Below are 25,100 nucleotides of genomic sequence, written 5' to 3'. Positions count from 1 at the left end.
TTCGGCTGATCAAATATCGGCATTGGGCAGAAGCCAGGTTTACTATACAGGTGATCTTATCAGTCTTTATTTTTAAATCTCGTTGGGACCTGTATGATAGTTGCTATATTTAGACTAGCTTAATACATTAACTTGCTTGGAGATTTTTTTAAAGAAAGGTTTACTTATGCATTTAAAATGTTATAAAATATATAAAAATGTGACAAATCTATGTAGTAGAAAGTGAAATACCTTAGTTGTTGTAGTGAAGAGACTTGATAGAGAGATGGTGATGCTGCTTAAAAATTCTGACTGTCTTGCTATTTCATGGAACTTGTTTTTCCATTAGTATTTCATTTCCAGATATCTTAAGTAAACAGTATTGATTATGGTTTAAATGTTCTGTTTTAAATGTATATACTACTTGTCCTGTTGCATTTCAGAGTGAACCTTTGTATGTTCCTGTAAAGTTTCATGACTTACCAAGTGAAAAGAGTGGCAGTGCTACTAGTGATACTGAAAAAAGTGAGTAAAGACTTCAGAATTTCAAAATGCTTTTTGGTACAGGGGATATTTTTGCGTCCGAATAGCTGCAGAGCTAGATGCACCACTCTCCTGTTCCTGGTGTCTGTGAGCAAATCCCTTCAACTGTCAGGCCTCATACTTTTGCCTTTCCTGAGATGGAATTTTGTGATTTTTTTCCACTTTTAGACTTGGTCTAAACTTAGTAGTTAGGTTGACAGCTATGTTGATCAGGGTTAAAAAAGTATTTTTATGAGTAGCTGTGCATTTGTCAGCTGCTACGGTGATAGGTGCTATCGAAAAACCCGAGACACTGTTATAGTTTATTGTTTATTAAAAATCATGTAAATAAAAACATAAAAATCGAAAACCTGGTTAGTATATAAAAATTACCTGTCTGGTGTAAGTATTAGATTCTTTGGCCAATTCTCATATGTCCAAACCTGAAAAGTCCTCCGGATTCCTGCTGAAACTTTGAGGTTCTGTTTAATGCTCCTACCCTCAGAATGCTATATCACAACCATCCTTTTCTTACAGTTTAGCATCACTGCATGGGATACTTTTTACTGATAGACAAGCTCTGCTTGTCTAAGGAGCAAGAAACCAGGATGAAATCCTGGCCCCAGGATGAAGTCATTTGACTTCAGAGGGGCAAGGCCTTCATCACAGGACTAGAAAAAGGGAAGGTCAAATCATTATCACACTGTCACTGAGATAAGCCTTTTGTTGTTAATTTAAACACTACTTGTGTTGTGGAATCTTACTAGTTTAAAATGGTACAGGCACCATTATAAGATCAAAAATATAACTTTATTTTTCCTATCTCTGCAAATTCATGCAACTTTTAACATATAATGTTAATTTCTTTAAAACAAAATTATTAGAACGTGAATTATTGTGCATTTTTAAAAATACAATGTGCATACAAAGTAGAGGGAAAAATGAAGTAACAGACTTCATCGTCAAGTTTCTAAGGAGTTACTCTGAACAGATGGTAATAATCATTTAAAACAGTTATGAGGTCCTTTTTATTAGTACCTTATGAAATAGTAAAAATACTATTTTGGTAAAAAAAGAATTAAAGCAAATCTTTTGTTGGAGGGGAAGTTTTTTCTCATGATTTGTAAACTGCTGTAATCAATGGGATCAAACATCACTTTTTTTTCCTTTGTGCTAGGGTGAAAAGTTGAATGATCATATGCCACTTTTTTTTTTCTCTTAAGCTCCCAAAAAGCCTCGTGTAAGGTTCAGTAATGTTATGGAGATTCGACAACTGCCATCGAGCCATGCATTGGAAGCAAAGTTGTCTCGCATGTCATATCCAACTGTAAAGGAGCAGGAATCAATATTAAAAACTGTAGGGAAACTCACTGCAACTCAAGTAGCAAAAATCAGCTTTTTCTTTTGCTTTGTGGTATGTCCTTTGTCCTTTAAGAAAATTATTAAGTATAGCTACAAATATAAAACTGTTCTATATAGTATTGAAAATGAACTTGTATTTAAGGTGGGAATGTGGTCTTTTTTTATCAGTGTTTTTCTTATTTTACAAATATGCTAAATACAGTATAACCTCTCTTATCTGCAGTTCCCCAAAATGCAACTCTAAACAGTACAGTGGGTTTTCAGGGCCATTGTAAATCATGTCATACTCTCCACTCATCAGAATGGGTGTGATAAATCACTTATTATCTTGCACTGGCAGAAATCCAGGATTACTTAAACACTAGCTGCTGTTCCTCCTTGTACAGGGTAGTGAGGCCAAGCCCTGGCTGTATTGTGGATGTAGCATGTAGAACTAACTGCCTTTCAATTTGGGGTTGGAGAAGGAGAAAGAGCCTATAAATGCAGCTTTTGCCTTGCTCTCTTTTTTATGGCAGCTCTTGAAAGCTGCCACCACGTTCTCTGTCTCATCGGGTGGCATTGTGCCCAGCCATGCAGTGATGTGAAGGTGTTTGCCTGTGGGGCAGAGGATATCCTCAACTCTACCTAATGAGAATAGGGAGGGCTGCAAGATATCCTTATCTTCATCAGCAGACTAGTCCTCTTCATAAGCAGCAATTCTCAATGTCATGGAAACACAGGTGAGAGTGGCACATTTCCTAAGAGACAACAATGAAGAGGAGGGTAACAGAGCAGTGGTGGCCCTTCTAACAATGGCTCCCACTGTACTGCTAGAGAAGTTTTATGTAAATTATGGTAAAGAGCAAGCCACATATAGCTCTTTGGCCAGCAGAGCTATGTATATAGCAGCTCTGGAGGTGGCTTTAACTGGTGTACTGACCAGAGGAAAGTGATCTGACAAATGGAATTTCTTGAGATGGATGGATAGGAGAGGATGTCCACAGAATTTAAAGAAAAATTAGTTACATATTTTATGTATAGGAAAGAAGTTATAAAGTAGTGAATCTTTTTAGATTAATTTTCAATTTATGCATATGTACTTAAAAAACTGTCTGGAATAAGATTTTTTTTTTCTTTTTGTTTACAAATTTAAATGATACTGCTCTTGGTTTTGCAGTTGCTTCTAAAAGGTACCTGGGCTTTATCTACTGCTGTATTTTTCTTCTTGATCATCCTTCAAAAAGTAAAATCTTTCTAAAATAATTTTTGGAGAATGGTAACTTCACTAACACCACATTTGGGATAACATAATTAATGAGCTCTTGCCCAAGACATCTAATACTTACTATTATACAAAGGATTTTACGAACAATCTTTACAAAATATCTGTGAGATAATTGTTCTTTGTGTTATCTCTATTTTCGAGATGCTTGTTTGTTTATGTACTGAAGATATCATAGGACTCAAATGTATGAATCAGTTTAAATGGGATGATAATTTAACTTTTTGAGACTAATTGAAATAGCTTCTCTTAGGTTTGTAAACCATTTCAAAATGATGACTTCAGACTTAGTGTTGGCTTTTTGGTTGTTGCTGATTTGCAATTGCCATTTTTACTGATTAGAAGAAATACACACTAAAGATAAAGTCTATAATAATTACGTTCTTCTTGCAGACACAGCTGAAACTGTTCATGTTGTCTATTTTCACCTCTGCTACTTAATGCCTATGCCTTTTCTTAATAAAAATTAGAAATTGATATTATTTATAAGGCGAGAGGACTTGCATGGTAAGCCTCGTTCTGATTGATTTTTGTGATAAATATAGAAAATCTAAAAATTGCAGGAGTGAATGCACAGGCAAAATAGATTGTTTTAATACCTTTTGTGATTATCCATTTTTTCATTAAACTATTTTCCTTGTTCTGCAGTGGTTTTTGGCAAACTTCTCTTATCAAGAAGCACTCTTAGATGCACAGGTTGCCATTGTTAATATCCTATCTTCAACCTCTGGTAAGATATAAAATGTGCATTGTAAGAGCTACTGAAATAGTTGTTTATAAATTAAAGGTCATTTTGTTATGCCAGGACTATTTTATTAAATCAACTATTATGTGTATCTTTGAGAAGTGTAAAGCTTAAAAGTCAAACATGATAGCTTAGAAGCATTCCCTATATTGTTGCAAATTATTTTACTATCTTTGTCTCACCACTTTGCTACTTGCGTTCTTTTGTTTTTACATAGCTCTGTATGTACATTGTTTTTATAATAAGGACACTATAGTAGTTAGAAAGAAAGGTGACGTTTTAGGTGGCTGCAACTTCGAATTCTTTACATCAGAAGAAATTTTTGTTTTTAAAAGTGAGCTATTTTTCTAGAACACACCATCACACTGAAATAGATGTACTGAATATGCCTGAGAGGGATAAATTTGACATTTTAAATTACTACTTTTTTTCTTCAGCACCTCTTGCGAAATCTAAATTAGAAATAATGCATTAAGCAGACCTCCAGCATGTGCTGATTCTTACTGAAACCAGCAAAGTTTCCCTGGGCTTTTTGTCTTTAAGCTGATCACTATTGCACAGTTTCTGTATGCGTCTAAATTTTAATTGGTATGAGAACAATTATAAAATTACAATAGCGTAAAATATTTTTTAAAAGGGTAGGGGGAAAGGGGAGAGTAGTGTACTCCTGAAGACTGGATATAGTGAGTATTGTGGATGTGATCTGAACCAAATGGTACATCTGGTATGCTGCAAAGAGCTAGTGATGACATAACAGATCTGGCCTAAAACAACCAGCACGGAACGGTGGGGATGAAAGTAATTTCAGTTGAGGCTGTGCTGAATACCCTTACACTGGTCACTGGAGGCATTAATCACATAATTCTGATTTTAGTTTTGTGCATTTTACACTTACAGATCTCCTTTAAGAAAAATAAATCTGTTTTTAAACTGAAAACAAACAAAAACCTAACGCCCTTTTGAGTTTGCAACATAAAAATGGTTTCTTTTGCAGTGGAAAATTTGCAGGTGTAGTCATAATTAGATCCAGTCAATTCCAATGTTTTGGAGGGGTGGGAATAAGTTCCAAGCTACGGTGTTTTTAGGAAGTGGTTACTCCTCCACTGAAGTGTCTTAATTTAAAAGTATATGAGCTCTTTTTGCATCTCTGATAGTTCTTTTGACCCAAAACCCCAATCACTGTCCCTACAATGGCCATCAACAAGTTCTCTAAATAATTTTTTTTACATGCTCAGTGAAACTGTCTAATATTTTATCATAGCATGACAGACGCTAATTGCGCCACATAGTTCTGTTTTAACCAAACTTAGTCTTTCAAAGTTGATACTTAACATTTATTGCAATCCAAAACATTGTGAACTGCTTTAGTTACTGCTATTTAAAAAGTGTAATTGTGTATATTAGAATTACACTATTTTGACATGGGCTGATTTTTATTTAAAGATTTAACTGAGTTTTACTTGTCTGGGACGTAGAGATTTTGAATTTAGACACTGTAAACATTTTAACAATACAAGAAAATTAAGGACAGACTGACATACTAGTTCTATCACAAAGATTCGGATTAAAAGTATAGAAACCAATCTGAAGTGACGAGACACTGTTTAAAATAAATTAAATTGTAGAACCACTACCTCATTGAACAGGTTAGTAATGAAGTTTGAAAAGATGTTACACCTTTTTATTTTTTCTTATAGGACTTTTTACCTTAATCCTAGCTGCAGTGTTTCCAAGTAACAGTGGAGATCGGTTTACCCTTTCCAAACTGTTAGCTGTCATTTTAAGGTAGGAGTATGAACTCTTAATCTCCAATCCCTCTTCTCCCACCCTATCCCTAATCACACTGGTATTTTTTTAAACTGCTTGAGATAGTTGGGTTTATTGGTGAAGACTGTTACTATTTCAAGTACTATTTCTTTTAAGTTTTTCCTTAAACTTTAAGAAACTTTAAAACTTTCTTAAAAGTTTTTCTTAAAGTTTTTCTTAGTTTCTTAAAAGTTTACCTTAAAACTTGTTACTATTGGCAAGTTTTAAGGAAAATAAAACCTAGAAGAGTTCCTGCTAAAATTTCACTTTTTTTAACAAGTGCTGTGACCAGGAGTCTTCTCCCTCTAAATATAAATCTTCCTTTAATAGAATTCCTTATATGCTAGTTGCTAAAGACTCACCATTATAAATAATTGAGGGTTAGGTTTAAGACATTGCTGCAACCTTGTGGGGCTACTAGTCTACTCTGGAATGACTTGTTTTGCTAAATATTTTCATTTGAACCCATTCTTGAGTCAGATGGCTTTTGGTGTGTCACATTGAGGAGCCAATTTGAAGTTGAGCTAATTTTTACTTTTTAATCTTTGTGTCTGAAAGTTGTGGGCATGATACTTAAGTAACTTCTAAATATTTAGATAAGTTAGGAAAAACAATGCTGTGAAACTAATCAGATTATTCACATATAATCTTGTTCTGCTGTCATTCAAAGCTCTCAGCTATGAGATTTAGATCTGTTCTGGATGGTTTTTTTGGTTTTCTCCACTCTTTGTAAGCGAGGTTTTGGTCAAATATATAGTGTGTATATGACAATGGTAATACACTTCAGATTTCTTTTTTTTATTAATCAGTTAAAGTGAATGTACTACTCAACTATAATAGGCAGGGTGTCTTTAAGCAATTATGTTTTAGTGGTCACTTAACCTAATTTAAGATATAAACATAGGATTTGGTTATAAAATTATTATTAGATAATAAATACTAACACATTTTTCTTCTGCTAATTAATATTAGATTTTGCTTTAATGCAGATGGAAAGCATTAGATGTTTAATGACACTTACTATCTCATGTCGGCCTTGTTCTCTCAAAGGCCTGATCCATAGTTCAGTGGAAAGAGTCACTTTGATTTAAATGAGCTTTGGAGTAGGTCTTAAAACACAGCTTCACCATAAGCTGGGTTCAGTCTAATTACAAATAACTAAAGATGTGTCTATTTGTTGTTGTGCATGTGTGTGAGAGACAGAGAGAGAGATTTTTAAAAAAAATCTTTGTTGTGCCTAATAGTTGATGATGTTTTTTCCTAGCATTGGCGGTGTAGTACTTGTTAATCTTTCTGGGTCTGAGAAATCTGCTGAAAGAGGTACAATAGGTATATTAAATATTTTTAAAATTTTAAACTGTAAATTGAAATACCAAGATAAATGATGTTGTTACTTCTTTAAAACTGCTCAAAACTACAGGGTGGGAGAAGGAAATGCAGTATAAAACTGTCATGTGTTAGACTGTGGAAGATAGTATTAACTGACTGCTGAAAGTGACTTGTTTTGAGGAATGTTGTTTTTTTTTAAATACCTTTTCAATATATGCATGTAGAGGGTCACATCTTCATAAGTTTCATTCATTTCATATAGTAATGGATTCTTCAGTAAACTATTACAATTAGGAAATTGCCCAGTAGAAGGGAATATGTCTGATAGTCTAATTACACTATGCCTAACCATTTTTCTTAAAACAATATTTTGGATCTTTTACAGGTTCACTATGGTCTCTTGTAGGAGCAGTGCTGTATGCTGTCTATATAGTTATGATCAAAAGAAAAGTAGACCGAGAAGATAAGCTTGATATCCCAATGTTCTTTGGTAAGAATACCAATATAGTAATAGCACAATGGATATATTGAAAACAAAACTTTTATTCACAGAATGACTAAATCTCTTGTTCTTCAGGCACTTATCTTGTAAAGTCTTAAATGTGCATGTAAAGTTAAGCATATGTGTGTTTGCAGGGTTAAGGCCTTAATCTTTATTTGAGTATTCTCAATACTATTCCATTCTTAGCACCTGATCCTGAGGAGAGTTGCGCAGCAGCAGCAGCTCTCACTGTAGTCAGTGGGAGTCTCGGGTACTTGACAAATCTCAGTATAAAGCCATCAGTGATAAAGTAAGTTAGCCCTCTGTTGCGAATTTCTGTGATGTATTTTTATGTTGAATAAAACTAGATTGACATATTGAAATCTTTGTTGTAATGCAGGTTTTGTAGTGAGCAGTTCAGTATAGTCACTCCATTTTGCAATAACATAATTTCTGAAGTCCAGATTATAACCAGAAACCATATGTGGTGTCGTAGAGCCTTACTAAACTGCAAAAATGCAGTTTTCTGTTCTTGCCTCTGAGGAAAGACTTAATAGCAAAGTGCTATTGTGTTTTAGCATATTAGTAATATTTCAAATAGTATACAATGAAATATAAATAAAAACTAAACTGCAGTGAAGAAATAAATGGGCATCATACATTATCCTTACTGATTTGTGTGAATTAGCAAATAACTGAACACAAATGTAATTTTCAGTGAGTTTCCCAGTCTTTGTGCCAGTTAGTGAAGATCTAAGAAACTATCTGCAAAATTATAAATTAGTAATCTGCAAAAGTATCTACAAAAAATGGAAACAAGAATGAATTGCTAAGGAGGCGTACAAAAGAATGTTATAAGCATGTAGGGAAAAATTAGAAAGGCTAAGACAGAAAATGAGTTAAACTAGTGCAAGTGCCATAAAAGGCAATAAGAAGAGGCTTTTTAAATACATTAGGAGCAAGAGAGAGATTATTTTTTTAGGTTCTCTACTTAGAGGGGAAGGAGAGCTAATAACTGATGACATCAACAAGGCTGAAGTGTATAATGCCTATTTTGCTCAGTCTTCATTTAGAATGGTTAGTTGTGACTAGATACACAACACAATTAATATTAACAAAAAGGGGGAAGGAATACAAGACAAAATAGGGAAAGAACAGGTTAAAGAATATTTAGATAAGTTGGCAGGGCCTGATGAAATTCATCCTAAGGTATTTAAGGAACGAAGTAAAGCAATCTCAGAATTGTTAATAATTATCTTAGAGAACTCATGAAGGATGGGTGAAATCCCACAGGACTGTAGAAGGGCAAACATAGTACCTATGTTTAAAAAGGGGGAACAGAGAGGTCCAGTCAGTCTAACTTTGATACCTGGAAAGATACTGGAACAAATTATTAAACGATCATTTTGTAAGCACCTAGAGCAGCGGTAGTCAGTAGGCGGACTGTGGGCCAAATCCAGACTGCCAGTTGCTTTTGAGCAGATGCCAAAATCATTTTATTTTATTTTCATTTTATTTACTAATTATCGTTGTTGTATTTTTTTATTATTCTTTTCTCTGGAGTCTGGATCTTGAGTACACTTTGACCAAGAAATTTGGACCTTAATAAAAAAGACTACCCCTGACCTAGAGGATAAAAGGGTTATAAGGAATAGCCAGCATAAATATATCAAGAACAAATCATCCCAAACCAACCTAACTTCTTTCTTTGACAGTGTTACTGGCATAGGGGATAGGGGGAAGCAGTAGATGTGATATATCAGGGTTTTTGGTAAGACTTTTGAAATGGTCCCATGTGACTTTCTCATCAGCAAACAAGGAAAAGCAGTTTAGATGAAATTACTTTAAGGTGGTTGAAAGACTGTACTCAGAGAAATTATCAACGGTTTGCTGTCAAACTGGGAGGGTGTATTTAATTGGGTCCCTCAGGGATTAGTTGTGGGTCTGGTACTATTTAATATGTTCATTAATGACTTGGATAATGGATTGGAAAGTGTGCTTATAAAATTTGTGGATGACACCACGTTGGGAGGGGTTGCAAGCACTTTGGAGGCCAGGATTAAAATTCAAAACTACCTTGACAAATTGGAGAATTGGTATGAAATTCAATAAAAACAAGTGCAAAGTACTTCCCTTTGGAAGGAAAAATCAAATGCACAACTACAAAATGAGGAATAACTGGCTAAGTGGTGGTACTGCTGTAAAGGATGTAGGGTTTATAGTGGATCACAAATTGAATGAGTCAATGTGGTGCAGTTGTGAAAAAGTTTAGTATCATTCTAGGGTGTATTAACAGGAATGTCATATATAAGACAGAGGAGGTAATTATCCTACTCTGCTCGACACTCGTGAGGCCTCAGCTGAAGTATTGTGTCCAATTCTGGGTACCACACTTTAGGAAAGGTGTGGTTAAATTGGAGAGAGTCCAGAGGAGAGCAAAAAAATGTATAAAAGGTTTAGAAAATCTGACCTATGAGAAAAGGTTTAAAAAAATTGGTTATGTTCAGGTTTGAGAAAAGAAGACTGAGATTGGATTTGATAATGGTCTTCAAATATGTTAAGGGCTGCTATAAAGAGGACAGTGATCAATTGTTTTCCATGTCCCCTGAAGGCAAGAAGTAATGGGCTTAATCTGCAGCAAGAGAGATTTAGGTTAAATATTAGGAATACATTTTCTATTTGTAAGGATTGTTAAGCTCTGGAATAGGCTTCCAAGGGAGGTTGTGGAATCTCTATCAGAGATTTTTAGAACAGGTTGGACAAACACCTGTTTGGGATGGCCTGGGTTTACTTAGTCCTGCTGCAGCACAGGGGGCTGGACTTGATGACCTCTTGAGATACCTTCCAGCCCTACATTTCTATGATTCTGTTATTTCACTTGAGAAGCAGAAGTGTTGTCCCAATACATCAGTGGTTCGCAACCTGCTGCCCATGGGCTGCTTGAGGCCCAATCAACACACAGCTGCAGCCCATGTGACATGCTCAGGGCCACACAGGTTGTTTTTAATATATATATATAGGTTGTGTGGATACAGCCCACATATCACACAGAGAGCTGCATATAGAGCCCGCAATGGTAAATAGATTGAGAAACCAGTGCAACAGATAAAGGATTTGCAGACCAATATCGTATCTTGATAGCATCTTTTATACCATCACCTTTTTCATTGGCAATCATATTAGCATCCCTGTGGCAACTCCTGCAGTTGCTTTTATCAAAAAGTTAAGAAATTATTTAATATAATTTGAGCTGTCCTGTTAAAGTAATTTTAATAGTTGGAAACAAGTAAAGCCAGTGCCATGTGGTCAGCTAGTTTTTCCAAACCCATGAGCAAGTTGTACATTGACCATCAGTGGCTCATGCCTCAAACTTTGAAAATCTCAATATTAGCCATTAACCTGGAATTTTCCAATCTGTTTTTCCAAGGTTTGATCTATTGGTTTTCTTTTCACATGTAGGCACTGACAACCTATTTTTTCAGACCCTTGTTTTCTTGTTGTGACTCTTGTGTAACTGTCTCATGCACCCCTGTTTCAAATGGACAGTTACATTCAGGCAGGAGCTTTTACTGACCACTTTCAAAAAGTCCATGATGGAGTATATGTTAGTTTTTAAAAATCATGTTATGCCTTGTTTCTAGACCAGCTGTCATACATACTGTGACCCTGTGGACCCTGCTGGAATAGGAAAAAGCTTCAGGAGTCATTCTTAATAGTTTTGGGACCTTCTCCAATTAACCATTTAAAAAAAAGAAGGTGGTTGTGACAACCTGGACTCCCGATGCTCTAGATCATCCCTATTGCTAGTGTAAATTCTTTCTTGTTGGAGTCTTTAAAATGGGAGATGGCTTTACTTGTGGGAAGCCAAGTATCCCCTCTAAACTTAGGGAACTACTAAAAGTGTGGCATATTATAAATATTTGAATTAAAGTATTGCTTACCATTTTCAGTTAAAGGTTCCTGTATTCCTTTTCCCAGATATAGGAATAACCTATTAAGGTAATTCTTTTGCAGCTCTTGCCACACATTTGCACTGTAAGGGACGCAAAGTAAGAGAAGAAGAAAGTAAATAAAGAATGATGATAAAACTGAAAGGAAACTAATTTGTTTTTTATTTGTTTGTTCAGGTTTTGTAGGCCTCTTTAATCTGCTGCTGCTATGGCCAGGTTTCTTCCTACTTCATTATACTGGATTTGAGGTCTTTCAGTTTCCCAGTAAATTGGTATTGATGTGCATTGTCATTAATGGCCTTATTGGAACAGTTCTGTCAGAGTTCCTCTGGCTGTGGTATGTACTGTTTACTTCATATAAATTGTCCTCTCATACATTTATTTAAAGACCGTGAGCTGCTGAGGTGTCAGAATGATTAGGCGGTTTTTTGTTTTCCAGTGATCTGTAAAGCCAGTCTGAGTTAGAGGAAGTCGTGATACATCATAACATATTGTTTTAGGAGCAATTAGCTTGATAATTTTAAGGAAAAAATGTTTTGAGATTATAGAAAGAAACTAGTGTACATATTGTTTAGGACTAAGAAGAATAAACCCAGTAGTTTAATAATTTTATAATTAGAAAATAATACAAAAATTTTATGAGGAAAGATGAAAAACTTGAGGATCCTGATTATACTGAAATTATAGTGTTCTTGTGCTGATTTCTGCTGGAACAATACACTTTAAAAAACAAGATGAGTATTAATCTTCTTGGATTATCTAAATTTACATTATAACTATTTTTAAATTCCAAGCTATTGCAATATACTGCTAATGCAAAAATCATATCCAATTGTCACTGTGCCTCAGTGGGTCATAGCTGAGGATATCAGGTTCAGGACAAACTGCTGAGAAATGGGGCAGACCTACCTCAGACTGGTACTTATTCTTCAATAAGATATACCAAGCCAGAAACAAAAGTAAACTTCTGTCTCATCACACTGATTTACAAGAAGTCAAAAAAGCAGTCTCCTTAGATATCCTTGTTTCAGCGCTCAGACACTACACTTTATGATGAGTGGTTATTTAAAACCAATTTCATCAAACAGAGTCCTTCTAATCCCAAGAGATCAATCACACAGCCAGGTTAATATATAACTCAGATTTTATCCAGTAATCACACTGCTGCCAATCCTTGAGTATCTAATATATAAAGGTTTATTCTTAGGGGAAAAAGAAGCGAGAGTTAAAATGGTCAAAGAATCATATACATACAATTATTGCAAAGTTCTTGAGTCAGGTTTTAGCAGTGGTGAAATAAATTGTAGATTTGCAAAGTCACTGGAAATTACCCAAACATCTTGGGAGTCATCAGTACCTGTTTAAAGCTTCCTTGTTAGAAATCCAGTCCAGAGAAACGAAGCAGGAGGTGAAGACAAGATGGAGATGGTGGATGGTGCAGTTGCCATATATATCTTCTGCTATGTGGGTGGATGCCTTAAGTCTCAGTTTGTGGAAAAGCCCAAAATGGAGTCCAGGGTCACATGTCCTTGCATGCTTTGTTGAGTCATAGGAGCAGCCATTGTCCATGCTTTGGCTGGAACTTCACAGGGAGACCCATCGGGTGAGGAGAGGCTTCTTCTATGTCTGTTCTGCGAGCTAAATGTCCTTAAATTGGCCATTAACTTGCATATCCTTTTACAATATGCTGTTTGGCTTCAATGTAGCTTTTAACTGGTGGGCGTTACTCAGGAGTGTAGTATATATGCAGTATTCCAATACATAGTCAATATCAGAACTTCAGATACAAAATTTGTATTTCAGATACAAAATGATATATGTATATAAACAGGATAATCATAGTCAACAATTCATAACTTTTCCATTAACACCTTTCATGACATACTTGGCATAAGTTTTGTTGCAATTATATAGCAGTGGTAGCAACAGTGTTATGGTGTTAAATCTGCTGAAAAGTAGCGTGAGATTGGCAATTATTTTTTTTCCCAATTTAACCAAGTGTAGATTAGTAAAATATTCTTGTGTTGTAACACTAGTTTGAGCTGAAAGCATTTAAATGTTGAGACCCTGCCTCCTATATTAAATTACTCATTTAGTGGCAATGAAATGAATGAGAAATCTTATCTTGTCCCCAAACTCTCCCTAAAATATTTCTAAACCCAAAGAATCTTATAATTCTTTGAGTTAACATCAAATGTCCTTTTACTCTTGCAAATAGTCCTGACAAGACCTCGCTTGTTTTTTTAATTACACTTTTGTGTGCAAACAGCATAAATGCATAAACAGAAGAGTTGAGTGCTGTATTTTGAGTCTTAATTATTTGTTTCTTCCTATTTGTAGGTTTGAATTAAACTTAGTACTACATTTGGAATAATTTAAAGTTAGATCATGGAAAGTACCTGCCAATTAAAAGTGTGAACGGGAGCAGAAAATTTGGATTTGTGCATTTAATTCTGGGGGAGTGGAGAGTGCTTTTTCTGCTTTTTGCTGTATATAAAGAAGGCATAAAGCGTGTTTGTTTCCTCTCTCTCCCCATCACTCCCACTCAAGTATTTTTCTGCCTTTTTTTTTTTTTACTTTACAAATATAATGTCCAGTCTGTTAGTCTTTGTTTTGCTGGAAGTTTATCTGAGGAGTACTCAGTAGCTTGGATTGGAGGTTCTCTCAGCCCTTAATAGAAGAGGCATGTGCATTAATTTTTACCCAAAAGACTTTTCCAACTGCTTGTTCAAATTGAGTTTAATAGGTGTTAACAAAAATCAAACAATTGTGATGTGAATAAAAATCACATCCCTTTCCATTAACTAGGTTTCATGTGCATGGCTTCGGCAATGTTACGCCTATTAATTATCCATATACTTACACAGGAAAGACAAGAACTGAATTTTTAAAAATAAAACAAAGATTGATATTCTTAAATTGAAGGTCTTCTTTAAAGTTGGTAATTAGTACTGGTCAGGAAACCAGGGGGAGACTGGGCTGTTTCTGTGGAAATCTTCAACATTTTGGCAAAAAAATTGAAAACTGAATATCTTCAGCTGAAAACAGAAAATTTGGATTTGATAATATCACTACAGTGCATCATAAGAGATGTAGTCTGTCTGGTAATCCACCCCATAGAGGAGAATGGGACTGTGAGGCATCTGGACTTATGTCTCCCTTGAGGCAATGTGGTGGCATTTCTGAATAAGATTTTTGCCTTTTTCACCCAGAAACTTTGTTTGTTTGTTTGTTTGTTTGTTTGTTTGTTTGTTTGTTTGTTTGTTTGTTTGTTTGTTTGTTTGTTTGGAGGGGGCGAGGGGATAGGGGAGGGCAGGAGTTCGTTTTGTTTTATTATTTTACAGAAGGTCAGTCTGTGGAAAATTGTTGGGTTTTTGGGTGGTTTTTTTGGGGGCGGAGGGATTGGGGTGGTTTGTTTTTTAACAAAACATACTGTTTATTTGAAAGGTCAATTTTATGTTGAACAATTTCGATGGAAAATTTTGACCAGCCCTAGTAATTAGGAAGTTAAATTCAAATTGAAAAAATATGTCTGGTGCCATCTTTATTACTTGATGACTGAGAAAAAGAAACAAAAAGGATACAAGTTCTCCTTATTTTCCCAGGTTACCGTAAAAATTTCCTAATTAGTGATTTTGGTAGTCCACATGCATCTGATACCATTGAACTCATGAATAAATAGGTATTTTACTTTAATGAACAGTATTGACTGAAGTGGGAAAACAAGCATTTACAGAGTTATTGAATCAAGTATTCTTTACCTGGAAGAGCAGAATACTGCTTATGAAGGTATCTATTGTCAAGCCTGGTTTTGCATTTGGGGTCACTGACTTGATGGATCATAGTGTCTAACTTACAGCATTTCTTAGTATCTGAGGTGCTGTTAACTTGGTACCAAAATGGTTCAAACTAGGCAAGCTTTACTCTAGATCTTTTGTTGGACCAACGACTTGTGAACTAAAGAATACTTCAAATGCTCAGTAATTCCATGAAATGTCTTATTTAAAAAAATGTGTATTCTATGTCTCAGTCATTTCCAAATTGAGGGTGTCCTGCAAAGGAATTTTGAAAACAAACCATATGCCTTTAAACTTAAAATAAACTTTAACTAACAGTTAATCTTTATTAAATCTCTTCTGCACTTTAAAGTATTTAATTGTCTTAATTTTTAATAAGACTTTTATATTTTTTAGGGGCTGCTTTCTTACCTCATCACTGATAGGCACACTTGCGCTAAGTCTTACAATACCTCTGTCCATAATAGCTGACATGTGTCTGCAGAAGGTAATGTATGCTTGATTACTGATAAGATATGAGCATTAATAACAGGCCTAAGTAGGTGTCTTTTAATGCATGCCTGTGTTAAATCTGAATGTGCACAATATACAGTATTTTCCTGTTACTGTTAATTGTCAAGACTGAATTGTCAGTCACCTTCCTGTTTATATCCTAATTTTGTTTGTTACAGCATACTTAATTTATCTTGCTGAAGTACAACTTGGATGAAAAATAATTTAAATCGTCAAACTCTCTCACTTTAATTCCCTTACCTGACCCAACCATTTAACTAAACCCACAGAACAGCAAGTAACAATATCAATCCTTAAATAGCAATTTAATCGTGTAAAATCCTTTCTGTGGCCTATGTATCTTGAAAACATTCAATTTGTGATGTAGGTTAATGTCAACAGAAGGTAGAGAATCTAGGCTTAATCCCAAATTTTATGAATATGGTAAACATTAAATTAAATTTGTAAGTGAATATTTCCCAATTAAAAAAAAACCAAACCTTATTTTCATGGGTATTGTGTCTTAGGAGTTAATACCTATGAGAGAACGCTTCATGTGATTAAAAATAAGTATCAGAAAATACAGTATGTTTTGGAATAGAAATGAGCCACAATGGTTTGTTTATATTCCCCTTCAAACTAAATTGTCTACATTTTTGTTGAATATTCAATTAAAATTGCATCATTTTTGTCATGTTTTTATATAAATGTTAGCTGTCATTCTGAATGTTTTAACGTGCTATTTTATCAATAGTAAGGAACCCCAAATTCTTAATTTGTTTATATGAATTATAACATGGATCTATTATATTGTTTTTGTTTGTCCTTTGACTTTGAAGATGACCATGAATCACTGATTGGTTTGGTTTCTGTGAACATGGGAATGGCTGATCAGGCCAATTTGAGCTTTGAACAGTCCATGGTACACTGAACAAGAGATGCTGCTGTGGGTTACTTGATTAACAGGGACATGCTGCTGTTATGAGATTTACGCTGCTGGCGTTCTGCTTTGCCTCAGCAGTTCTCCTCTGCTCATAGACTGTGGCTGTAGTATGGATGAGACTTCTCCAGGTAGAACGATCCTGAGTGAGATCTGCCCAAAACTCTGGGTCCATGTTCAAACGTCTCAAGGATAACTTGAGGGATTTTTTGAAAAGTTTTTTCTGGCCTTCCTAAGAGCGCTTTCCCTCCTTCAGATCATAGAATCATAGAAGATTAGAGTTGGAAGGGACCTCAGGAGGTCATCTAGTCCAACTCCCTGCTCAAAGAGGACTAACCTCAGCTAAATCATCCCAGCCAGGGCTGTCAAGCCGCGGCTTAAAAACCTCTAAAGATGGAGATTCCACCACCTCCCTAGGTAACCCATTCCAGTGCTTCACCATCCTCCTAGTGAAAATGTTTTTCCTAATATCCACTAGACCTCCCCCACTGCAACTTGAGACCGTTGCTCCTTGTTCTGTCATCTACTACCATTGAGAACAGCCTAGCTCCTTCCTCTCTGGAACCCACTTTCAGGTAGTTAAAGGCTGCTATCAAATCCCCCCCTCGTTCTTCTCTTCTACAGACTAAACCAGCTTAGTTCCCTCAGCCTCTCCTCATAAATCTTGTGCTCCAGCCCCCTAAATCACCATAAATGATCTTCTTTGACAGACACTCATCTGACATTCCGGTGACATGACCTGCCCATCTCATCTGTGATTTCATCAACATAGTTTGGATGCTTGGAATACCTGCCTGTATGAAAACCTCAATATCTGAAACCTTGTCTTGCCATCTTATCCTCATCAGTTTCCTCTGACAGTCATGTGAAAGTGATTGATTTAGCTTCATAACATGGAGTCTGTATGCCATCCAGGTTTTGCATTCATACATCAAAGTTGGCAACACAGTGGCTTCGTAGACCTTCAGTTTTGTTTGTTGACTAATGCCTCTGCGCTCCCACTCATTTTCACGTAGTCTGCCAAAGGCCACACTTGCTTTGGCAATTCCGGCATTGGTTTCATCATCTATGTGAACTGTGCATGACAATGTACTGCTGAGGTAGGTGAACTTGACCACTGCCTGGAGGATTTCGCCATTCACTGTGATAATAGGCTCTACATAGGACTTCCCTCATGTAGCCTGGTACATCACTTCTGTCTTCTTGCTGTTGGTTGTAAGACCAAAACTGTCACAAGCTGAAGAAAAATAGTCCATACTTCACTGCATATTAGACTCAGATTTGGCATTCAGGAAACAGTCATCAGCAAAGAGAAGTGGGTTTCTGCCCACGAAAGCTTATGCCCAAATAAATTTGTTAGTCTAAGGTGCCACAGAACTCTGACTGTTTTGCTAAAAACAGACTAACACAGCTACCCCTCTAGAACATATCACTAATTGTTAGTTATTGCTGTCATTTGTTTAAATTTGTCAGACCATAAAGGAAGCTCTTATAATTTCCCTTTGAGAATTACAAAATACACTTGATCGATATCCATCTTTTTTTTTTTGGTGGCTACAAAGAAGAATTAACAATACAGTATGATGTCTGCCATGCTTACAGATGCCTTTTGTAATGGATTGGCATTGGAATGATGGCAAACTTTTCAGTCTGAGGGGACTATAGACAGAGATGAAGGTACAAGAAGTGACTGTTCGTGATCTTCTCTTTGCTGAAGACTGTTGCCTGAATGCCAGATCTGAGTCTGACATGCAGTGGAGTATGGACTATTTTTCTTCAGCTTGTGACAATTTGGTCAAAGTAAGTGTGGACTTTGGCAGACTACGTGAAAATGTGTGGGAGCGCAGAGGCATTAGTCAACAAACAAAACTGAAAGTCTACAAAGCCATTGTGTTGCAGACTTTGAAGCTGAGTGCTTCAGGTTGGATGTGTTCCCTGGGAGACATAAGATTTGCCTCTCTCCTAAACACACAGGCTCTGAGGAACTGTCAAATCCCTTTGCTTCCTCCAAACAGTGTGCTTATTTGCATGTTTGAAACGCACTAAAACAAGACATTTGTATGCTTAAGACATTACAAGTCAAATTTTTGCAGCTATTAATAATACTAGTTCTTATAAAGCACTTTTCATCCCTAGATCTCAAAGTGCTTTACAAAGGAAGTCTGTATCATTATCCCCATTTTACAAACAGGGAAACTGGCATTGAGTGTGAATTGACTTGCACAAGGTCAACCTGCAACATAGAGGCAGTGCCAGAAATTGAACCCTGGTCCCCTTAGTCCTAGTCACATGTTGTTTTAATGTACCTTTTGCAGCTCATTTAAATATTTATTTAAATTGTCTGAAGCTAGTTTCAGTTAGAAATTAATGTGGACATTAATTGATTCTAATAACTACAGATTTAGATTTCTAAGAATGAGGTGTCCATACTCTGTCATTAAAACCCCAAGATATGTCTTATCAATGTGTAAGACTTTACTTTTTTCCCACAAGGGGGAGCCTGGTCTATGGTTAATCAGCTTTTTCTAGGTTAAAAAAAAGAAGCTTTCAGGGGAGGAGTTTTGCTTTTTATTTTATTTCTTAAAAAAAACAGACCCTGTAACTTTTGTTTGGAAGTTTTACATATGTAATAGACATCCCAGATGCTCAGGCTAACTATTACTACCCTAAAGGCAGGTAAAATCTTGTTCATCTAAATTATGGCTCACTTTTAAAACAGGCAAGCAAATAACTTAAGAAGTGCTGTGCTTCCTTCCCCCTCCCCCGCCCTCCTCTCTTAGGAAGAAGAAATTCTTCTACCTTCTGAAATTATTAGATTCTCCATATGCTTTATTTGGGCTATTAATTCAAGTGGCAGACAAAAATCAGAACTTCTTTGCCACGACCATTTCCAAGGATTTTCTCTTCTTTTGTTGTTGTTATTTCTTTACTATACACGTCTCTGAATGTCTCTTTAAATAGGCATTTGTAGGCATATATTGACCTGACATATTTGTTTTTTTCAGCTAAACTGTTTGGTAAGAAATTCATATCTAGATGGCGTAGGTATATTTTGTGCCATTTCAATTGGGTTGTCCATACAGTTGTGTTGTGGCTTAAAAAAATTCACTTGCCTGCTCATCTTTGGCAATTAAACTTTGATGGATTAGTGCCATCAACTTGTACAGGTGACTGGTGAAGCAGAGAGAGCTTTCATTTTTCAGCACCCAGATGTAATTTAAGAGAGGGGAGATGCACGCCTATTATCCAGAGGCTGATATGGAGCCCACAAAACAGGGTTTAAGGACAATACCCTAGTACATATTCTAGCACATCTCTTTCCTTGCCTGGGATGAGTGTTGGCGTCTCACCTGAATGTGGACCCACCTCAGCTTTTGGCTAGAAGATGTAGTCCTCTGGATATTCTGTACCTAATAAAGCTTTTAAGGTCCACGAGTGAATGAATAAAAGGCGAGAACATTTGAGAAACTAAAATTTCTTACCAAGAGGAGAAGAAAACTTTTGGGGAGGAGGTGGAGAACCCAATGTAAGGAGATAAGGGAAAAGGGGAATTGAACACAGTAGATAACTGAGGACATGATAAACCAAGAGCTCTTATAGAAAAGTGGCATGAAACTTCTTAAAATGCAAAAATTGTAACATTGTTCCACATTCAGAAGAACTGAGACCCAACAGAATTTACAAATAGATTTTATTTTTTCCCTAAGTGGAAATGTCTTAAATACGTATGCTGACACTATTGTAGCAACAAAGGGGAACTATTTAATTACAAATGCAGTTGTCTTTACAATCTTGATGCAAGTTAGACACTTCTCAATTTATGGCAGTTGTCACAGATGAAAAAAATGTTAAAAGAAACAACTATTGTACTTTGTTACATGATGGATAAATGCTATTCATGCTCTAATTCCAGGTGCAGTTTTCCTGGTTATTTTTTGCAGGGGCAATCCCTGTATTTTTTTCGTTTTTCATTGCAACTCTCTTATGCCATTATAACAACTGGGATCCAGTGATGGTAGGAATCAGAAGAATTTTTGCCTTTATCTGTAGAAAGCATCGAATTCAGAGGTATGATCACCTATTGTAACTTCCCTAATGTTTCATTTTGCCTTCCCTGTGTATCCAGCCTCTTTCATAAGCCTTAGAACCAACACCTTGGCAAGGTTTTTTTTGCGCCCCCCCCTCCCCCTCCTTTAAAAGGACCTCAGTGACTGGCTGACTGATTAGTTACCAGTGTAATTCTTTATCTCCATTCTTTGGCCTATGGAGTGAGTTACTACCCACTGAAGACAGAGACTAAAGTATAAAAATCCCTGTGACAGGGTTGTCTGCTTGTTTGAGGGCCAGAGGTCTGGGTCCTGCCAACCCTATTCATTGATCAGGTGCAGCAGAAGGGTAGGCAGGTGTTCCTTATAAAGAGCTGGGCTGTCAGGAAGGAAAGGTTGGCAGAAGCTGCAAGGAGTCCATTGGAAGGAGAAGCAATGGGAAAAAGCCCATTGGAGGAGGTGCAAGGAGCAAGGAAGAATCCTGCAATAGGCTGTGAAACAGGATGGAATGGGAGAGACAAAGGGGAAAATCCCCTAGTACTTGTAGCCCAATGTGGGTGGAGAAACTGTTTTTGGTTTTTTAACTATGTTGGGAGAATAAAACTGTGCTTGGAAAGAGACTCGGGGTATGGCAGTGGAGTTTTTAATGAACACTACTCAAGATAATATCCAATGCTTATATAGCATTACCATCTTTAGTATTCATGTTTCCATGTCACAGTATAACCCAGTTTGATTGATGATTCTATAATTACAAAATGAATTTGATATCTCTTTAAGAATGCCAGAGGAAAGTGAGCAGTGTGAAAGCCTCATCCCTATGCATAGTGTTTCTCAAGAAGGAGAAAACTGCGGTTCATAGGCAATAGGTATGTTTAACAAGTAAACTTCAAAGGGTACAATGAATATGTTCAAAATCTGTCACAAAACAAGGGCCAATTTTTCCTTCTTGAGGTTGTTTGCACCTTAGAAAGGCATATATTAAGATGGTGAAATTTTTCTGGCAACTGGTAAATTTTTCACTTCATTATTGTATTTCTGTTCTTGTACTTTAACATAGTATGTCACCCTCTTCCTGAATTGGAGGGCCTTTTGGTGAACAGAATTTTCATCATTCAGCATATTTTTATCCTAAACTAATAGTCTTGAACTATACTTTTAACCTTCTATAGTCCTTCTTGTTACATTTTTTTGTTCCTAATGTGCCCCCTAATTTTAAAACATAATATGGACTAGCTAATTATTCCAATACCTTCAGTAGCCTTTATCTGTTTCATTAACTCTTATTTGCATGATCTAAAGAAGGATCTTACATCTCTTACCAGTCTGTCAAACAGTCGTGGAAATTTACTAGTGCAGGCACAAAATCTTCTTGTCCTTGAAGTAAACACATAAATAAAGCTACACTCCCTGACAAGTGAGTGTGTAGAATTTTGCAACGCTAATAAAACTAGAAATGTAAGATTTAGAAAAATGTGTTGATTTTTCCATATTATTATTATACCTGTTCAGCCTCAAAGCAAAAGTATCCTAGCTATACAGTATATTTGCAATCTATTTTTCATCATTTTGCATATGCAATTTCTATTATATTTAATACTATGACTGGAAAATGTATAAAAATGGGAAATATAGGATCAAAATAAATACAATTAATCCATTTTTATAATTTAAAATGTAATTGCAAAGCATTAATAATACTGTTTTCATTTTTTTCAGTTTAAAGGTGGAATCATACTCAGCGAAGAGACAATCTCCTGGAAAGTCCATAAGGAATCATATTTCAGTGCCTATTCTACATTTGGGAAAAAACGTTTCAGTTCTTTTGAAACTCTAAACTTTATTTTCTCATAATTGCCTGTCTACATCCAGTTCCATAAATGAACAACTTCACTACGTGCATATCACTACAATTATAGGAAATCCCAGTCCATCTAAACAACCAACCTGCCTTAAAGAACTCAACTTGAAATTACTTGACATAATCAAGAAAGCAAATGCTGGTCTGGTGATTTTGTTTTTTGTTTTGTTTTCACATTTTTGTTAGATGCTGGACAGTAGTATTTCAACAGTTACTTTAAAAATGAATCACATTACTAAGTCTGCAGGTCGCCCTTTCTTAGAAGTTTTCAGATAAAGAAGCTAAATATGTAGGTTACCTCTAGTAGGTACGGATTATCTTTATGTAGTCTAAGCTGTATTTGAATATTAACACAGGAAATTATAAAAAAATATTTTAATTTATTAAATAAGTGCATTTTTGCAACTGATGGAGCAGAATGTATGTAAGTTTCTGGAACACTACATGTATTGCTCTGTTTTGTTTAAAAAACCTTGTAATAGGAAAGGGTGCTATGTGTTTAAAAATCTGTTATGACCTAACAATCTGAAACTTTTAAAGAAGTGTTAGTATAAAAAGGTTAAGTATTTTTAAAGGTTGTAATTATCATAAATTTGGCTGACAAGCACTTGATGTAAAAGTTCAGAATCAGTCTATTTTTAAAAACTTAATAGTCAAATTATTTAATATGTAAAATTGTAAATAAAATTCCAAAATGCCATGTACACAGCTGCCTATTTGGGAAAAAACATCAAGTAGCCTTCTAAATTCTGTAATTACTATCTTGTCTTAACTCAGATCTACCAAAAACAACAAGAGTCCTGTAGCATCTGACGAAGTGGGTTGCAGCCCATGAAAGCTTATGCCTGCAGAAATTTGTTAGTCTTTAAGGTGCTACAGGACTCGTTGTTTTTGCTGTATACAGACTAACACGGCAACCCGTCTGGAACTTTTCAGATCTACCAAGCAATTTTAAAGCTAGAGGTAATGTTGCTGACTTTGTTTTCCTAATGAAATTGTGTAATGGCTAACTTTCACAATGACCTGAGTTTTCTTCCCTACTGCAATGTTGATGTTCTGTTTGATGCTGAAAGGTAATGAATTAATAAATATATTCATGAGGACCCTGCAGATAGTCATTGCCCTCTTCAAAAAGTAAAATTTGGCAGTTTTTGGCCAGTGGGTATTATTTACTAATTTATTTTGTCTTTTAGTGAATTGTAATGCTTATAAAGAGTACAGTTGGACTTTCAGTCAAGGGGATTAAAATCCTCCAGATAACTATAAAACCTACACAGCCAGTGCAAGCTTTCTCATGCTGCTTTGCCATTGCGTCTCAGTCCTGTTCTGGAGGAACTGATGGTTTCTAGGGATAAATGTCCATTCAGTCTTTGATCCCTATGCTGCTCCTACCAACAAGAATACTAGTAACGGTACTGGTGGTGGTGATTTGGTGATGTAAAGAAAAAACTAGTCTAGTAAGATTGGATTGAGACCACAGACTTGGATAAATGTTTAGAAAGATTAGATTTTAAAGTATTCAACCCAAAAATCAATAGATGCAGGGAGAAGTCCATTATTACTTGAAATTTATAGAGGGTAAGTTAAAACAGGCTATTGCATTTGCAGGCAAATATTTTTTTTTTTCATTTTTATCAAATACGAATATTTTTCTGAATTTTATATCAACAGTTGATCAATTAAACCATGAACTTAAAAATAATTTTAATTTATCTGAGGCCAACTCTTTTTCAAAGTAGGAACCTAAAGGTATGAGCTGTGGTAGGCATTTTCAAAAAACTTGGAAGCATAATCCCATTTGAAATCCCAAGTCCATATTCAGTCACCTGTCCTTTATACTCCTATTTTTGAACACTTTGGTGAGAGTTCTTGATCTCTTGCAGAAATAGAAGTCAATAAAAATTGGAAAGAAATACTGGTGATGTACATCAAACTGAATAAAAAATAACCTGCTTCTGAACTGGATGAGATTTAAACAGTCTAACTAGAAGTGAAAGTCTCTGATTATCGATTACTTCAGCCATTAAGTACTCATGAGTAGACAGGAACTTTAAATGCCTCAGTTGAATTATTTTTATATTTTGGATGTATGGGAAGAGGAGAATTCTCCTGATAAGGTTAAAATGGTTTTTAGGAAGCAAGTCAACTCCAGAGAATTAGGGCTGAATTCTTTCTGCAGGCTAAGAAAAGCCATTAGTTAAGACATATTGGCAATGTTTTGAGAAATCAAATTTCTTTAGTACCATGATACCAAGTGTTAAATACTATAAGTGGCTTCAGCAATCTTTTTTTTAATTTTATTAAAGTGTAGTATTCTGGGGAGTGGGATATAAGATACAAAACAAATTATCTCCCTTAAAGGGCGTAGATTTTTAAACATTTGTGCCCCAATATTACAGGAGAAATGTATTACAGTAATAATTACTGAAATTGTATATTATGACGTGTTACATTGTACCTACATTTAATAAGATGCAATGAGATTTTCTATACCAACTTGTGATTTTTTAGTACAAGAACATCTTTTAT

At 35.6% G+C, this 25,100-nt stretch overlaps 1 protein-coding gene across 6 annotated transcripts in view; it reads left to right on the top strand.

The window, feature by feature from the left end:
* The window catches only part of SLC35F5 (solute carrier family 35 member F5), a 45,524-nt gene extending 21,850 nt beyond the window's left edge, over positions 1-23,674 (top strand). For 4 of the 6 annotated variants that reach the window (XM_067549552.1, XM_067549553.1, XM_067549554.1 and 1 more), the window contains 11 exons: positions 423-504; positions 1,725-1,915; positions 3,773-3,854; positions 5,567-5,654; positions 6,940-7,004; positions 7,390-7,494; positions 11,613-11,772; positions 15,629-15,719; positions 20,578-20,732; positions 21,491-21,579; positions 22,430-23,674. In XM_067549552.1, coding sequence (XP_067405653.1) covers positions 423-504; positions 1,725-1,915; positions 3,773-3,854; positions 5,567-5,654; positions 6,940-7,004; positions 7,390-7,494; positions 11,613-11,772; positions 15,629-15,719; positions 20,578-20,732; positions 21,491-21,572 — 1,101 coding nt within the window. In that variant the 3' untranslated portion in view covers positions 21,573-21,579; positions 22,430-23,674. The remainder of the gene's footprint in view (positions 1-422; positions 505-1,724; positions 1,916-3,772; positions 3,855-5,566; positions 5,655-6,939; positions 7,005-7,389; positions 7,495-11,612; positions 11,773-15,628; positions 15,720-20,577; positions 20,733-21,490; positions 21,580-22,429) is intronic. The other 2 variants (XM_067549551.1, XM_067549550.1) reach the window with 2 other exon arrangements.
* Positions 23,675-25,100: the final 1,426 nt, after the last annotated feature.

Source organism: Emydura macquarii, unplaced genomic scaffold (assembly GCF_026122565.2).
Source record: "Emydura macquarii macquarii isolate MOO-44397 ecotype Brisbane River unplaced genomic scaffold, CSIRO-AGI_Emac_v2 contig_1253, whole genome shotgun sequence".
Classification (NCBI taxonomy): Eukaryota; Metazoa; Chordata; order Testudines; family Chelidae; genus Emydura; species Emydura macquarii.
Note: the sequence above shows the minus strand (reverse complement) of the source record. Positions and strands in the feature narration are given on the sequence as shown.